The sequence below is a fragment of the Diadema setosum genome, chromosome 4 (genome assembly GCF_964275005.1).
Source record: "Diadema setosum chromosome 4, eeDiaSeto1, whole genome shotgun sequence".
NCBI lineage: Eukaryota > Metazoa > Echinodermata > Echinoidea > Diadematoida > Diadematidae > Diadema > Diadema setosum.
This window is the reverse complement of record NC_092688.1, coordinates 34,217,422-34,236,304: the sequence shown is the minus strand read 5'-3', so window position 1 is coordinate 34,236,304 and position 18,883 is coordinate 34,217,422. Positions and strand designations below refer to the sequence as shown.

General features: G+C 37.9%; 1 protein-coding gene across 1 annotated transcript in view; it reads left to right on the top strand.

Annotated features, from left to right (window-relative positions):
- Positions 1-18,883, top strand: part of LOC140227808 (adhesion G-protein coupled receptor G6-like) — a 77,478-nt gene that overhangs the window by 23,334 nt on the left and 35,261 nt on the right. Inside the window, exons 2-8 of the mRNA XM_072308204.1 lie at positions 3,119-3,370; positions 4,230-4,484; positions 5,738-5,995; positions 15,152-15,282; positions 16,585-16,731; positions 17,016-17,406; positions 18,062-18,258. Of these exons, the coding sequence (XP_072164305.1) occupies positions 3,119-3,370; positions 4,230-4,484; positions 5,738-5,995; positions 15,152-15,282; positions 16,585-16,731; positions 17,016-17,406; positions 18,062-18,258 (1,631 nt within the window). The remainder of the gene's footprint in view (positions 1-3,118; positions 3,371-4,229; positions 4,485-5,737; positions 5,996-15,151; positions 15,283-16,584; positions 16,732-17,015; positions 17,407-18,061; positions 18,259-18,883) is intronic.

The window sequence follows — 18,883 nt, the reverse complement described above, 5'->3', positions numbered from 1 at the left end:
CCAGATTGGGCGGGTGTCCCATCTTGCCCCGTCATATTTGATAAGGTTAATGACATGTTTCATTCTTTTTTCAGTTTCAGAATGGTCCCGAATTACAAAAGAAAGAGCGACCGTTTCAAGTGGAACACGGAAATATGCGTCTTCATTGGGCCGAATGCATAAACGCTAGCAATTGCTTGTGCTAGCCTTTTACTCGAATCCGTATGCATAAAAACAAGCAATTGCTTGCGAGCAGAAGCTTTTGCTAGCAAGCACAAGCAATTGCTTGCTGCTCGCAAGCAATTGCTTAGAGACCAAGCATTTGCTTAAAAACGTATGCATAAAACATACCTTTTGCTAGTTCTTGCTAGCAATTGCTTACGATTTTCCAAGCTCTGTAAAATGAGCTTGAGCTTTTGCTTAACCGGAACGTACCCTTTTAAGTATCCTTTTCATATTTATGGAAGAAAGACCACACTTGTGAAGGAGTGGTATACATCTACAAGAAATTACTCATAAGTAGGGTAAGAAACTTTTTCATTTCAACAACAGGAATTTCCAGTGGTTAGCAAGCAAAATGTGATGAAAAACAGTAGGATGTCTGACTTCGGTCGAGAGCAAGGAGACCTCTCTCCGCGTGCGATCTGGCAGATCCGGGCTACTGTAAGCTGCAGTGATGGGAATCAGCCAGTAATACGTGTGTGTGTATAGATGTGTGTGTATGTGTCTGTGTGTGCATTTCATAGCTCTTCTGCTATGTCAGGAAAGTTTCCACACAGACATGCCCTTTCAAATACATGCTGCTACACTCGCCTTTGTTCTTGTGTTTGCACAGGTGTGACGTCCCTTTTGTTGAAAACGCAAGCAATTGCTTGTGCGGGACAAGCAAAAGGTATTAGCATAAGCAAGGTTATGCATATGGATTTAAGCAATTGCTTTAGCTAGACCTTTTGCTAGACGAGCTTGTGCTTTTACTTGAAGCAATTGCTTACAAGCAATTGCTTGTTTTATGCATTCGGCCGATTGTTTGTCCCATCGTGCCCCACGTATGTGGGGCAGGATGGGACAGATTTGGCTATTTTGAGATGGCTATTACGTGAAACAAAAGTAGGCAATTAAAATGATATTACGTGTGATAGTGTTGCCTTACACAATCTTTGTAATTCCTGTTTCATGTGGAAGTTTGTGACGTAGTATTTGAAATAAAGCACATTAATTTAGTGAAATGTGGTCCATCCTGCCCCACGTTCCCCTAATGCATTACTAGTTTATGTCTTGATTCTTCGTTATATTGGAGCCAATACGTGAATTCGCAACATAATTATATATATATATATATATATATATATATATATATATATATATATATATATAATATTCATACAGAAATTAACCTGAACGTTAGGAACGTTTGAGGAGCGTTAGCTTGGCGCCCTCGGCACCTATTCTTTGCCTTATCCTTGCAATGAATGCGTTGAATGAGCGTGCACCATAAAGCCTCAGTTAGAGACACATGGACTCGAAGTGCATGGGCTCTCATTTTCTTTAATACCAATCAATGTTCTTTAGTACCTATCAAAAGGAACCAATTAAACATACAACAGGTGTAGTCAGTGGGTTAACAACGAAATGTGACAATGTTATTTGATCACTTCATTACACTTTTTGCATAACTTCAAATCTGAAAACACTTACATCATGTGCAGCAAAATAGAGGGGAAAAGAGACAAAGTTATCATGATAAAGCAACATAAAATATGTTTGTGTTTTTATTGAATTCTAGGTTGATCGCTTAACGAACCGATGAGAGACTCGCTAAAAAACAGGGCAATCAAAAAATACCCCATTAGCGTTCCGGTAGTCTCGTCTTCAACACACGTCGGCAGAAAGTTCATCAGATTGAAGTAATCATGCACTAGCCCCTAAAAAGTACAGCTGCGTATATTTTACTGACATTTTTTTTTCTGCAAACCTTGTTCCTAGATCCTGAATGACGTAATAACTGCCTAAAAATAAGTATAACGCTACCCATGTTGAATTCCTGACAGTTATCATTTACTGTGTTGTTGTTTTTTTGCATACTATATCTGAACTCTTACAAAATATCAATGAATTTGATTAAATCTCCGAGTGCTTTGCTTATATATCTTTCTGCAATCTTTTGTCTGACTGCGAGTGCCAAGTTTGTGTGTTTTGTGAATATGGTTTTCGATTTAAATGTCAACAGCTGCTGTGTCAAGCACTATCACCAGAATTCCTTGGCAAAGTGTATCATACCATTGCCAACTCTATTAAAAGCTCAAAGAAATTGCATGTATTATATAACTCATGTAATTGTGGATGTTTCGGTCAACTAATATACAACATTCTAACTATAAGATTGTGTAATGAAAATAAAAGCGGAAATGGCCACACACATATCCAATAGTATAACGTTTGGTTAAAATGCAAGCCCAGATTCTCTAACAGAATTCCTTATAATGGCCAGTTGTTGATATCCCTTATAATATTATCTACCTTTTAATGTTTTACAAAGCTTGGGAAGTGCAAAAAAGAAAATGTGCAAAGAGACCAGATAAAACTTACCTAACGCTGACATCTGTTTTTCAATCAACATTTATTCATTCTAATTCAAGAAATTCTTCCGTCGAGATGTTTTCATTGCAACTGATTTACAAATTGCCATACATCGACGTAAATAAGCATTGAATTGATCAGTTCAGTGCTTATTTACGTCGATGTAGGGCAATTTGTAAACCAGTTGCAACACTTATTCACTTTCGATAAAATTAAAAATCAACTCACTTTTGCATTACTGTACAAAAATGAAAGAATTGTTCCTTTAAAGATGATTGAAATAAATATACATTTTTATGTTTTACTATAACAAATGAAATGACAATAGTACAGCAATTGCCGAGGGAAAAATGGAAGTATATTAGATCTAAGATAAAACCCATCCCAAAAAACAATTTTCCCTATACAACCTAACTCCCCTTCCTAACAATGCATATACTGCTATGAATTACCCCAGCATTGAAAAAAAAAATCTAAGACGTTTAATGATTACTGTTTCCTTTCAACCGAAGAAGTCAATAAATGATATTTCTTAGTTGTTTTAATTTTTTTTCTGCCATAGTCGATCAAACGCCGCCCACTTTGAGCTGTCCAAGTGACATTGAAAGGGAGGTAGCCGCTGGCACTGTTTCCATTGCCGTCTCGTGGCAGACACCATCGGCCACGGACGCCTCCGGTATCAGCAGTCTGACGTCGAACTACAATCCAGGGGATTCGTTCAACGCCGGCACTACGACCGTTGTGATGTATACAGCGACAGATAACTTTGGAAACGTAGCAACGTGCATGTTTCAAGTGACAGTGAGAGTGGAGGGTGAGAAGCAGGGCTGATATACTTGTGTCCTTTATCGTTGCGATAGTTTCTTGTATCGCATCGCCACTGTATTCACACCGTATGTGCAAGGCGAGCATCTTGGGATGTTTTGGAGAGTCTACGAATGATGCTTTGCAGTTCAGGCTCTGCTTTCGGGTGGTGATGATCCTCATTTACGACATGGGCAAGCTTAGTTCAGTCAGACTATGATATACACGGTCATTAAAGGGGAAAGAATATTTCGTTACGTTTTGTTACTACAACCATGACAACGTTCATTTAATTCGCATGAACGTTTTCCAACAGTATGAGATGAAAAGTACAATAAAATTTGGGAGGAGTAAAGTAATATCGCCATAGAGAAAAGTTTAACATTGCACTATTTCTTTCACTTAAAATCCATTCAAGCAATAGCTATGTTCTTTTGGTGAGAAGATAAGGAATATTCTCTTATTCGTGTCAGAACTTTTGAAGTGATTACAAAACTCACGATTAAATTTGAATTCTCTGCAAAGCAACAGTCACAAAATAAACTGCCCAGTTACATTCATCTCGGCTCATTTGATTTTTTTTTTCTTCTTTGGATTTTTTCAAATCCATTAAAAACGAAAAGACGAACGAAAATGTATACCTTAATATAAATTTTTGATATAATCTTATCCATGATGAGTGCTGACTATTAAAACTTTTGTCACAATACCATGACGTTATCAATGATTTCCTCTCATATTTTCGTCGGTAATGACACAAGATACTGATTACCGCTACCAGCCTGTTTATTGGAGTGAAAATGACCTCCATGTAACATACAAAGAGTTTGTTATGTCTAACAGTGCTGTCTATCTTCCTCAATAAGCAGACGATCAGACTCCTCCGGTGGTTACAGGATGCCCCTCTGACATCGTGCGGGAAGTCGAGCCCGATGACCCCGATCCCGTAGTGACCTGGACACTGCCAACAGCAACCGACTTTTCGGGTGTGGCGAGCCTCACGCCCAGTATCCTCCCGGGGAGCACTTTTACCCGTGGGGTTACCACGAATGTGATCTACACGGCCACAGACACCGTTGGCAACAGTGATACTTCCTGCTCATTCAGAGTTACAGTTGTTGTGGGTAAGTTGTATCGTAAGTCTATGGAACTTGTGTTATTAGAGGGATCGTATGGCTTGGTTGATTGAGATGGAGATTCATGTTTTCCTTCCAGATGATTGGAAACCACTCTTTAAATCAATTATTAAGCAGCATCAATTCTTTGGAAAATTAAAAGTTTATTTGGTAAAAATCGGTTTAAAATGACTTAGGTATCCAAAAACAAGGTAAAACAAAGTGATCCTAGTAAAAATCGGGTCCCAATTTTTTTGTAGGACCTCTTTGTTTTTTTGATGTCTCAGCTATTACAAAACCGATTTTCTTCAAATAAACTCTGAATTTTTTCTGGAATTGTATGCTCTCTAATATTCCACTTGAGTGGTTTCCAATTATCTGACAAGAAGTTCAAACCTGAATCCCCATCTCAGCCAAACCTATATTATCTCTTTAATGAGTGTTTGTCAGTACTGGTGGCACACCTTCATTGCTGAAGGTATAGGAAAATGACACTGTAATTAAAAACTGCGCCACTAGGGACGATTTTTAAGACTTACTCTTCAACATTATCACGCAGGCAGGCGTGGCCATATCGTTGAAACACGGTGGCAAATGCCCCCCCCCCCCCCAACCTCTCTCTCTCTCTCTCCCTCCCCTTCTCTCTCTTCCTCTCCCCTTCCCTCTCTTCCTCTCCCCCTCTCTCTCCCTCTTTCTTGTATTACAGTTTTTATTATGATCTACATAGTATTTTCAACTATACATGTTATGGACGACACGCATTTGAATTGTGTAACAGAACATGCCCATTAAATTTTGTTACTGTGAATAAAGATAGCACAGTGCCAAGATAATGGTAAGTAATTTTGGACCCAAGTTGATGCCAAATGACCGACGAGTAATACGCTGATTTTTTTTTACATTTTAATTTTATTTACCTGAACATTATTATTTTACTTTTAACAATGTTTTTTTTTTCTGCTCATTCCATTGTGTATTCATTCATGTCAACTATTCCTTGATTCAAATAGGCATTTTCTACCATTTCTTCTTATGTATTTTTCCATTGGCCATTCTAATTATTCAATTTATTTATTTATTTATCTGTCTATCTATCTGTCTCTCTATCTCTCTATCTGCCAATCCATATCTATAATCTATCTATCTATCTATCTATCTATCTGTGTATCTATATTTGTCTATCTCTATCTATCTATCTATCTATTTATTTTTATATATATCTCTCTATCTATCTATCTATCTAATCTATCTTTCTGCTCCAGTTGACCGAACACCACCGGTTGTTAGTGGCTGTCCCGGGAATATCGTATCAAGAGCCCCATCCGGTGTTGTAGTTTACCCCGTTACCTGGACTGGGCCTACTGCCACAGACAACTCTGGAGTCAGTCCTACTTTGACACCAAATATCCCACCCGGGTCTTCGTTTACGGTGGGTCTCACCACCATTGTGACTTACACAGCAACGGATGGCTCGGGGAACATGGATACCTCTTGTAGCTTCACAGTGACCGTGAAGAGAGGTAAGCAGTTTGGACTATGAGTTTCTCCAAATTCATTAAGTATAAACGGCTAGCAAGTTCTACAAGTCAACCACGGACCCCACCCTTCCTTCTCCAGCTACTGTTGCATACATTCTGTGAATACACAAACACACACACACACACACACATGCAGGGCCGGCGCAGCCGTGGGGGCCGTGGGGGCTCGGGCCCCAACACTTTTTGTGCACCATACAAAGGAATGCATAAGGTGTCATCACTTTGGGCCCCCCCCCCCCCACTTTTTTCAACCCGGAAGTACGTAAGTGGCACTAAAATAGAAATAAATAGAGATCTTGAAGTATGGCGGCGGTAAGGTTATGTGTTTTCTCTGAAGACCATAACGCCCGGAAATGGGAGGGGAGAGAATGAGCTGAGGAACTATTTTTTTTTTTTTTTTTTTGCTTGTCAGCTGAAGAAACCCGGAAGTGAGAGAGGAGCTGTGGACCTTTTTGCTTGTCAGCTGAAGAAACCTGGAAGTGGACGGGGAGAGATGAGCTGAGGACCTTTTTTTTTTTTTTTTGCTTGTTAGCTCATGAAACCCGGAAGTGGGCCCCCACACTTATGAAAACACTGCGCCGGCCCTGACACGTACACACATACACACGCGCGCGCGCTCACACACACATATACAGTATGTATAATAATATATATATATATATATATATATATATCATAGATATTCATTTGTTTCAATATAAAATCTTCAAACATGTGGTACTTATAACATAGATAGCCAAATTGCCAGAATTTTAGTGAAAATTTAGTTTTTGGTGAGGGGGATATTTTGCTGTGTTTATATACATGATTGTATATATATATATATATATATAAATATATGAGATTAAAACCTAAAATGGCATTAATCTTACATACATACATATATTCATATATATATATATATATATACATATATATATATATATAATGTCAAATAACGAACAAATAACAAACAAAACACCCCCAATGGGCTACTTACACGTACACCTCAATGGCGAACCTTTTGATGAAAAGCAAACAACAATAAAGGTTTCACGAAATCAGGTGACTCTCCGTTACGGTCTTCATTCTGACGATGAGAAATTGAAATGATCACATGTGGAGTCCTACCGCAATTTTGATATTAGGGAGCTTTAGATTTTGACGCGCGGACGTTTGAGACGACGAGTGCGTTGGACGTTCTCCTCTCCCCTGCGTCGTGCTGAAAAGCAGCTTTAGATTACGCTGGGACGCAACGTATAAACAATAAAATCGCGCCCCCAAATGATAGGTGCATGAAGTAACTCTCTACGTTGCAAACTGTGCGGATGTAGAAATAGCCCAGTACGCGTAGTGAAAAACTCTTCTTCTTCTTCTTCTTCTTCTTCTTCTGATTAAGTCTGCCTCCTTCAATAGACTGAAGATTCTTGCAGACCGGTGCTATTTACATTATAATACAATTTATTTACAGATATTTACAAGCACATAGAAAATTTGACGAAAATAACTAGCCACTGTGATCAACCATTAGACGGTTTCGAAATGATCCCACAGATGGCGCTGAAACAATTTCTGACGACAGGGAATTCCAATTCCTTACAGTTCTTGGGAAGAACAAGTGGCGATGCGATTCAGTTCTCGAATATGGTACCTGATAGGAGTATGGTTGCGAGGCTCTCGTCAACTGAGTAGCCTGTGTGATAATATAGTCCTGTGCTGAAAGAGGTGTAAGATTATTGTGTATTTTGTACATCATAATTAGCCTGTCATTTTCTCTGCGCTGTTCCAGAGTGGTCCAATCAAGTTCTTGTAGCATTTTGGTGACACTCGAGGTGTTATGGTAGCGATTTAAAGTGAATCGCGCAGCTCTTCTCTGGACCATTTCCACTTGGTGGATTAGGTTCTTGGTAGATGGGTCCCAAACTGTGGAAGCATACTCAACAATTGGTCGAACTTACAACACAAGTTACAACAGAAGTTACAACAGAGATAAAACGGTGTTCAGAATACCACCCCTGAGTTATAACTTATCTCACTATACAAACAGAAGTTGAAATGAAAGTTACAACAGAGTTAAAACGCCTTCCACGCTGTTTTATCTCAGAAGCATAAATTTGCACGGAGCATGACTTACAACAGAAGATAAAACAGTTTTCAGAATACCGTGTAATCTAATGGGTGTTCAGGTACTAGGTTTGCACCCACTTGTACGCGCGTGCGCATACCCTAAGACAATGGTATGCGCAGGCAAAGAGAACGCAAGATAAAACACAAACTGTTACAACAGAAGTTACAACACAAGGGGGGTGTTTCATAAAGCTGTTCGTAAAGTTACGAACAACTTACGAGCGACTGGTGATCAGTTGCGATGTGCTATACTTACTATAATTTCAAAAATTCACCACAAGAACTGATCACCAGTCGCTCGTATGTCGTTCGTAACTTTACCGGCGGACAACTTTATGAAACAGCGCCAAGTTACAACAGAGATAAAACGGTGTTCAGAATACCGATTTGCTACAACAGACTTACAACAGAGATAAAACGTTCTCAGAATACCATCCCAGCGCTTCTGCGCACGCTCAGTACATTTTTTTTTTTTCTTGTGAACGTCCGCGTGTCTAAAATCTAAAGCTCCCTAGTATCTGGTATGTGACGGTAATGTCAACTTATAAAAGCTGCGATTCATCTACAACAACTTGAAAGTTGTATGAGACTGAAATTTATGAGATTAAACTGAGAAAAAAAAATCGTTAGCTTAAAAAGTCTCTGAAGGGCATTAATTTTGTATTGTCAATTTGAAGATGTGGCAAAAATCATAAGCATTGAGTCAAATAAGACGACTCATCCGTTAAAATTAGAACACGCCTTCATGTACCTACTTGTTAACGCTTGCTGAATTTATTTGAGCTGATTTTGATAAGAAGGGAATGGCTATTTCTGTCATCATGTTTAGAGCTGGCATAAACACACTGTAAAGCATAGATTGTAGAGCGTACAGAGCACTCAGTCACTGTCACAGATTTGGATTTTCAAAGATCTGAACATCCCTTTTCCTTTAAAAGGTTACATACTTTATTCCTATTTAAACTTGTCGTCAATTTGACATGTCATAGAGATCAATTTGGTATAGTGTAGTAGGGCGTGGTAGTGAGAAGTTGCTCATTCACCTTTGTGCATTCACTTACAGGTGTATGATTTGTTGGCTTCTGCAACTCAATGATTTAACAAAACACAATTTATTGAATCAGTAATACCATGTTACCAAGTAACTGTAATTACGTCGGTGATTAATTATAGCATCCTGCCCGCGTTCTGAAGTGAGTGGAGCGTTCGGTACCCTTACCTTCGAACCTACCCCTATTGGCGAGACTGCGGACAGCCTGGAATCATGCCAAGAGTACAGCAGGAATAGTAAGCCACAATAATACTTTACACTTCAAAAGTACGGCTGTTATTCTTTTCATCCTTAAAGGGAATGACACCCAGATACATGTGAATTGGATGGCTGCAGCAATAGGCAATCTTTAGTAAAAAAAAAAAAAAATAAAATAAAAATCAGACAATCCCTTGGAAATTAACGAATTTTCGGTGCATCCATCGCTGGATGAGAATACTACTGCAATTTGTGACATCACGTGTTGTATATGTACATCGATATGAAAAAAAAAGAGAGAATTCAACAACACTTCACTGAAAATGACGTACACGTTCCTTCGACTGTAATGTTATGCTTTTTGACAGAGATATTAATTTAAAAGTTTCAAGTTTCAAGTTTCAAGTTTATTTCATATTTCCACTTTCTCAGTGATGGGATTACAAAATGATTGACAATAAAACAAAAGTACAAAACATACACAACCATATCTTGTGTTTGAGGAAAAAAAAAAGACAAACAAACATTACACACAAATATAAATGGTCGTTTTCATCTGAGGCTATTACAAATAAATGTCAGAAATATGATGGGGCCTACATAAAAGCAATGATGCTTGTAAAAACTGTAGGTTCCCGAATTTATAGGCGTGAAATTATACGGAGAACGGACATGTTTATCTCGACCTGTCGACCAACTTAAATTGTACCAGTGCAAAATCAGTATCAAAAACGAACTATCGAACCACATGAATACTTTAGTATCGCTTAAACGAGACTGTACATATTTCGCCGTGTTTACACACACATACACACACAAAAGTGCTATAACAGTATCGTCAAATAACTTGGAGCTGCAAAGACAAAAGACTGGGGGTATTTAAAAAAAAAAAAAAAAAATGTTGCTAAGAGCCGGGTAGTATGTATCCACTAAGTAATAGCCGTTTTAGTTTGCGTTTGAAGGTGAATAAGGATAAGGAAGAAGTAATATCTTGAGGGAGGTCATTCCAGTATCTGGGACCGGTAAACATAATTGTTTTCTTTGCAAAAATAGTGCGAGTACGGGGAAGGTGATAAGCGTCACTCTGACGAGTGGGGTAGCAATGAATAGAGCGATTTCTTTTGAACATGTGAATAAAAACGGATGGTAATTCATTAGTTGTTAGTTTATACATGAAAATTCCAAGATTATAATAAAATAGGTCTGGAATTTTCAGAATTCTGTTTAGATGAAAAAAACAGTTGGTATGAGCAAAATATCCGGCGTGGTTTATAATTCTTATTGCACGCTTTTGAATACGAAGAAGGGAATCTAATAGTAAATTGATTGCATTTCCCCACGCCAAAATTCCATAATTAAAGTGTGGAGATATTAAAGAAGAATATATACTCTGCAAAATATAAACAGGGAACAAATGTTTAAGCTTGTTTAAAATTCCAATATTTCTGGACAAAATTTTACTTACAAAATTGATGTGAGTTTTCCAGGATAATTCTCGGTCAATCCAAAGCCCTAAAAACTTTGCGTTATTGACCTGCGTTTAACATATATCATTTATTTTGATCTCATGTGGGACAACATTCAAAGAATTACTGAATACCATATAATAAGGTTTTTCTATATTCAGGGATAATTTGTTGGCATAAATCCAGGATTGCACAGACCTAAGCTCAGTATTCATCATATCAATTAATGTATTAGGGTCTCGATGAGAACAAAACAAACTTGTGTCATCAGCAAAACAAATAAATGATAAAATTGGCGATGATTTTTGAAGGTCATTTATGTATAAAATAAATAAAAGTGGGCCCAAGAGGGAGCCCTGTGGGACTCCACATGAAATAAGTTTTAACTGCGAATCATAGCCGTTAATGTTAACAAATTGCTTTCTATCAGTTAAGTAACTCTTAAACCATTCGAGAGGTGGCCCGCGAATTCCATAATGATACAGTTTAGAAAATAAAATTTCGTGATCTATCGTATCAAAAGCTTTAGAGAAATCAAGAAAAACTCCAATTGTATGCTCAAAATTATCTATAGCATGAGCTACCTTGTCTATAAAAGTGAGTAAAGCGTGGGTTGTATTATAATGTTTTCTGAAGCCAAACTGAGAATCTGATAAAATATTATGATTTGTGAGAAATTTCAATAATCGCGTGTAAACTAACCTTTCAAGGATTTTAGAGATCGAAGTCAATAAAGAAATTGGTCGGTAATTATTCACCAAATCTTTCTGTCCCTTCTTAAAGATAGGGACAACTTTTGCAACTTTCATTTTATTGGGGACTTTACCATTAACTAGAGATTGATTAAAAATGTATGTTAAAGGAGAAATGATTTGATTCAAAACATTTTTTAAAGAAAATTTGTGATTCCATCATATCCTGAACTTTTTTTATAGTTTAGATTCTTGACGATATCAACAATTTCTTCTTCAACAATAGGTTCAAAAAATATTGATTGAGGATTCCTATTACCTAAATATCTATGATATTCAGTTGGGGATTTCGGGATTTTACTGGCAAGATGTGGACCAAGACTTGCGAAATAATTATTAAAAGATTCCGCCATGCTAACCGGATCGTTTATCTGCCGGCCGTCCGCCGAAATATATTTGGGAAGATCAGTATTGGTTTTGTATTTGAGTGTCTCGTTAATCACCTTCCACGTACTCTTCACATCATGTTTATATTTAACAAACTGTCGCGAAAAATAATTCCGCTTAGCAACACGTATTAAGGAGGTCAATATATTCCGATATCGAGTATATCTTGATTTATTTCGAGGGCATGGATCTTTGCGATATTTATGAAAAAGACTATTCTTGCGGTTAATGGACCTGAGTAGAGATTTTGTTACCCATGGTTGTCGGGGTACTTTTTTGTAATTTGAATGGTGAGGCCTTTGAAGAGGAACACTAGATTCATAGTTAGTGGTCAAAATATTCATAAAATTTTCAAATGCTAAATCAGTATCGCTTTGAGAGTATACAGTGGACCAATCTTCTGAACTTAATTTCTCCCTAAGTTTGTTAAGGTTAGATTCAGACATTACACGAATACCCGGATTGTGGGTGTGAGAAACATTAGCAGTCATAAAATTTGACACAAGGGCATAGATTGGAAAATGATCAGTGACGTCAGAAACTATTATGCCAGATGTGATGTCAGAAAATAAGTCATTTACAAAAATGTTATCAATTAGAGTAGATACATCATCGGTTATTCGAGTCGGTTTTCTTGTAAGGGGAATAAATGATTTCGACAACATAAGGTTCAGAAAATCTGCGCACATAAGATTATCATTGTAATTAAGAAGATTGAGGTTAAAGTCACCCATGACAAAACATGTCTTACTATCAAAATAACTGCTTGAAATAAGGCCGCAAAATAACTCTAAAAATTCAGCAGGGTTTGAGCTGGGTGGTCGATAAATCTCCCCAATTATAATATTACCTTTATTTAAGGTTTTGACCTCAATAAAAACACTCTCAAAAACTTCTGACATCACGCTATATTTTTCCAAAAAAACACAATCTAAATTCTGTGACACATAAAATCCGACTCCTCCTCCTTTCTTCCATGTTCTATTATTTGTTATGAGTCTAAAGCCGTCTATTGTAAGCAGCGAAGAGGGTGATGTCTCCTTTAACCAAGTTTCACTGAGCCCGATAATATTATATTCGGTTTTCAACGTGCTCACAAGAGAAAGAAATTGATCAAAGTTTTTGTTTAAGCTTCTGATATTAAAATGTGAAATAAAAAGTTGAGTTACGTCATTATGAGTGAGTGAAAGAAGTTCATCCTCTGTGTGATAGTGAGTGAATACATTTTGGACTGCGGCATCGTTACAGTCGAAATCTAGTCTCAGTTCAGAAGTCTGCATATTTAAGAAAGTGGCGATGTCGGAATCTTCGCCCTCTTCGCTGTTTACTGAAATTACTGGTGTCATATCAGCAGGTGACTGGGGATAAAGCATGCTAACAGCAGCGGCGTTCGAGTTAACAGTGGTATTTGGATTCATCATTGTGCATGATACAGAATAGGTGAATATAGAGATAGGCTGTTGACAGAAAATAGGTGCTCAGAAATACATCTGCTGTTGGATTTTAAAGGAAAATAGATGAAAGAACATTTACCCTGGTAATAGACGGTTAAGGAATGTTCAGTTTCCGTACGCAAAACAAGGCATGTCAAAAATTCAACGGTATCTGCGTGAGCATAATGCGTAGGGAATGTGGTTGTTACTAGTCTATAGGAGGGGACAATTGCACTGAACAGTTCAGAGAGGTAATTGCAAAGGCAAACAGACAATAAATTATTGGGGTTGGTCGAAGACACCGTAGAAACACATTTGTGTAAAACACATGGATAACAGTTTGCTCAGGGTAGGTGGCAACTTACATAGGGGAGTCAGATACACCACCAGGGTGACACATTTTTGCATAAACATTAATAACAAATTTCTGAGAGGAGTCGGAAGCACCGTGGTAATACATCTTTGCATATACAATAACGAATAGCTGAGAACAGGTAGTAAGTTGGTTTGAGCGGTCAAAGACACCGGAATAACACGTTTTTGCATACACAAGGATGGTAGATTACTGAAAGCTGACAAGTTGGTAGCTGTGGAGAGCACCGGCATAACACATTTTTGCATACGCAATAGGAAGTTCGTTAACACTGTTATGTAAATTTTTGTGAATTTCGCTAAGAGAGACAGCACAGTGGGCGTGAAAATAGCAATATAGACAGGTATACTAAGTACTGGTACTTTACATAATGAAAATGACAAACAAGTTCTCTGTTTAGATCTTAACATACATGTGGCTATACGTACGATCATAAGTATGCACTTGGCACAATTGTGAAAAATCAATTTGTTGGTACGCACAGGTGAGATCGATTTTGGTGTAGCGTACAAGGAATGTATGTCAAGGCAGAAAGCAAGCACTACTGAGCACAAAACAACATCAAAGTAGAAACGAAGATCAAACGCTGTGTCGTGTGCGTACTCGAAGCACACAGAAAAATACATAATCAGAAAGAAATTGCTTACATACATGTCTTCTATAAACCGTTTTCTCCAGATATTACCCGCAGCCACCCCCTCCCTCCCCACCCATGAAAAAAAAAAAAAAAACCTTTGCAGTCAAAATATGAACGTCATTGCAATCTACGTCTTTTCTCATTACATATTATGATATTATCATTTTCATAAAGTTGTGAAATAAAAAAGACAGAGGTTATGTTTAATTCAGTCTTAACGAAGTACACGAACTGAACTATTTCGTGTCAGATATAGTAGTCAATGACTACAAAAGAAAGCGTATGACGTTTTGCATTTCTTTTTTCATGTCGGATATAGTAGTCAATGACTACAAAAGAAGGCATATCATGTTTTGCATTTTTTTTTTTTTTTTGCAATTGCTGAATATTAAAAAAAAATGTGGGAAAAATGAGGAAGACAGAGATAAGAGCTCTTTCATCATGCAGTCAGGTGACTCTTAGATGGCCTTGCCATTATTTTGACCATTGTATTTCGAGATAGATGTAACATTCACCATCAAAGAGTGCATGAGTCAAACATTGTCCGGGGATTTGAACTCAGATTCCCTGCTTAACCTTTTCACTGTCTGCCATTGTGTACAACGTTTTAGGCTTACCATGTTTACCGTGCCCATCGGGATTCAAAGGACACACTTTAGTAGTAGGGTACTCCTGAAATGTACAGTAATTCCCACTATGGTTTTAATTTTGTTTGGTTGTTACGTCTGTCCGAAGCTCACTTGCCATACGCAAGACGTCAGTGTATGGGCGATCTCCTCTCACCAGTTATGTGGGGAGAACTAATGTTCAGCGACTGCTTTACCGACGACAATGACGTGAACGAGGTTCTTCAATACTTAGCGCTGGTGAGATTTGAATCGTAAAGTCGTGCTTTCATGCTTTGTGACAAAACCTATAATTCTTCATTTTGTTTTGCGAGCAGAATTACTTTGGAAATGTCATGGTAAAACGTACATACATACATAGTGTGTAACAAATAGCGTTTGTTTGTTTGTTTGTTCGTTTGCCGTATAAAAAATCATCATATTCCATACAGCAAGAGAAGTGTTTAACATAAAGGTCATTAAAAAAAAAAACCCACCAAACAAACATACAGAGAGTATCCCATTTTCAGTAGTGACAATGATTGTCACTTCTGGTCTTTGGGACCCTTTTTACGAAAATTTTACACAGTTAGGGACTGACAATAGAATAAGAATATATCACCATTACTCATGGAACGGTACAATACGTTACACTCTAGTGATGCCATGTATTACGTTATTATTCATCAGTAGGTTTGGAGCATGTAAAAGTTCAGGTGAAAGGGACTTTGGTTCAGTTTACATTAAAGGGACTGTACAGTACTGGTTGAGGTGGGGATTCATGTTTTGAACATTCTTAAGTGAGATAATGAAAAGCCTCTTATGAAATATGAAAGAACATGTAATTTTAAGAAAGATTCAACGTTTATTTGATGGAAATTGGTTTTCAAATGGCTGAGATATCAAAAAAAGTGCTAATAATAAAAGGCGACATGCCACAACTTTATTAGGATCTCTTTGTTTCACCTTGTTTTTGGATATCTCAGCCATTTCAAAACCGATTTTCATCGAATAAACTTTTGATACCCCTTAGAACTGCCTGCTCTTTGACATCTCATAGAGTGGTTTCTGAATATCTTGCCAAACGTTCAAAGCTAAATCCTCACCTCGACCAGAACTGTACACACCCTTTAAACTTAAAAAATACGGGAAAAGAAGAACTTTGACGTAAATCATCGGGTATGTTATAAGCTGCTGCAGCTCTTTATGACAATGATCTCGTACAATAATTCATTTTAGGCTGTGGTAGCTGTATCGTTTTCATTACGGAGAGAGTAGGGTGATGTCTTGTACTTGAACATATCTTTTATAATGATAGGGAGCCATGTCAGTCATAATATTATACATAAATGACAGCAGATGAATTTGTCTTTTGGTTACTGTATGTTGGTATACTGTCTTCCACCCCTACAGAACTGTAGCTATAATGAACATTACTGGTAGTAATATGAGAATAAGTGATAAGCGTGTAGCATGAAGTGTAAAGTTGGTAGCGTGCCAGAAGTATCATGAATCACATGATGTCAAATATTGACTGGAGTTAATATCTGTCTTCTCTCACAGGCTCCTGTTACTCCGGAGAACGTGACAGCGTATTCCGACGATTTGGCGGAAGCAACTGAAGGCGGCAACGAGATAGACGCCACTGAGCTTGTTGCCATAGCAACCGCTCTCTCCAAAATTGTAGCCATTCGAAACTCATCGTCAGAGGTATGTCAAAGCCTACCCATGATCAATCCTGGATATTATCTACAGTTTGTCAATTTTATTTCCATCTCGTGGTTACATTTTGTGAGCCCGTTTACATCTTTTATAACCGCATTTTCGAAATAAAACCGCTATTTATAATTTAATCATTGTATCCTCCTGGCAATTTGTTAACTTTCATTTGTTATATCACAACTATGAAAAATTAGTAAAAGCTGTTGACATGATCTCATAGACCTCATCATTCCTTTTCTTCTTTTTTTCTCCCGTTACCGGCAACATTAAAGGTGACCGCAAACGTAATACGAGTGGTGGACAATGTGCTCACTGTCGACAGCGTTGAGTTCGTGGATTCGGTTGAATTCGAAGCGCCAACTCAGATCCTATATGCATTGGAGGACCAAGTTACCCTCTTTCAGACAGAGGGGCCTGGCAACAATCTCACTGTAATTGGTGAGAACTTGACGGTGGTGGCGCTACAACTCCCCAAGGAGTCGCTGGTGCTGGGTCTCGGGTTTGCTGCTTTCTCGGCTGATGGTTTCAGAGGAGACAGTCGGTATTTCGAAAAAGTGGTAGAAAACGGGACTATGATTTACTTCGACACGGAGGATATCCCGAGACCCGTGATTGATGCCTCCATTTACCTCCCAGATGGCATATTGGACTTCCTCCCGCACGGTAAATCTTCTCTTTATACAGTCTTGTGATCTTCAATGGAATTACAATCAACAATTGATTTTATCGTCATTTCTTAATCTTTAGTTTTCGGAAGAAACTCATCTGTTGCCGTTGTTGCTTTGAAGTGATGAGTGTGCATCGATGATGATAAGCAATAAAACTTTAAAGAATATGAAACAGTATCATAGGAAATGCATCGATCGCTATGGTCCTTTGTTTGGAGGATTTATTTGCGTCTTATTCACTTGCGATGCATTCTTGTGTTTAAGATTGCTGTATTAATAGGTCGTCATACGAGAATACTATTGTTGTTTGCTTTCTTTTGAACCGTTGGAAATCAAGTACATCCGTCTACTTTATAGGAACAGGAATAAACTTCCAGAATATAAGCAATAGTAACAGCTTCCACGAGTTAAAGATCCCACTTCACTTTTTGCGAAATGCATTAGTCTGTTTAACACGTTTTCCTGAAACGGGTGCATGATATAATTTGAGCCCTTCTGGTCCAACAAAGAATGCCCGATGGTAAGACATCGAAACCAGATTGAATAGACTTACATGCCAGGAGTCAACAGGCCTTCTTTACAAAGTGATATTTTCAGAGTACCAACGGTAATTCTATGTACCAAACTAAATCTTCTCATTCTATTGATAGACAAAGGCAATGTCCCCATCAGTTTCTTCGTTTTCAAGCAAAGTAAGTTGTTTCAAAGCCAAGATCAACAGTACGATATTGGTCCGGGGCGTCGCCTGGCTGTTGGCACGAGTGTCATTTCGGCTACAGTTGAGGGTGTCATAATCAAGGGGCTACCAGCCGGCCAAGAAGTGGAAACCGTATTCTTGGAACGTAATGTGAGTAAAATTAATCACGGAAGGCATTAACATTCATTCACTGAAACATATTACTTTCAGAAAGGTGCATGAGCGTAATATAGAGTGTACTTCAGATCAAGTTGAAGAAGTATGGCCTTGTAGTGCGGTACCTATTGTAATAAAATCTTGACGTTGGACAATAACACAGTCTGGTGTCATGACAATCTGATACGGAAACAAACTTCGTTACGGATCCTGACATATTATTTACCCATCCAGCCGATACTTGTTTCCTCGGGATAATAGTTAATGTACATTTACAGTTTTATTTGGAACATTACACGTCAGACAGTATTGTGCCAGGACGAAAAATATTTTTCTCAGTCCTTATTTACTGATCATTGTCCCTTAAAAGCACCCCTTGCATATAATGATTAGCATATCCAGTCGAGGACAGCGAGGTACTTGTAGTTTACTATAGATTTGATTTATAAATCATGTACTACATAGCCACTTAATTACATTTTCTGCTTTCACAGCAATTCAAATAAAAGAAAACGTCTCATTCACAATTGACACACAATGTGTAAGTACATGCATTGTACCCTGCACCAAACACCTACACTGTACATAGATGCATAACACACATGCTTGTATGGCGCAT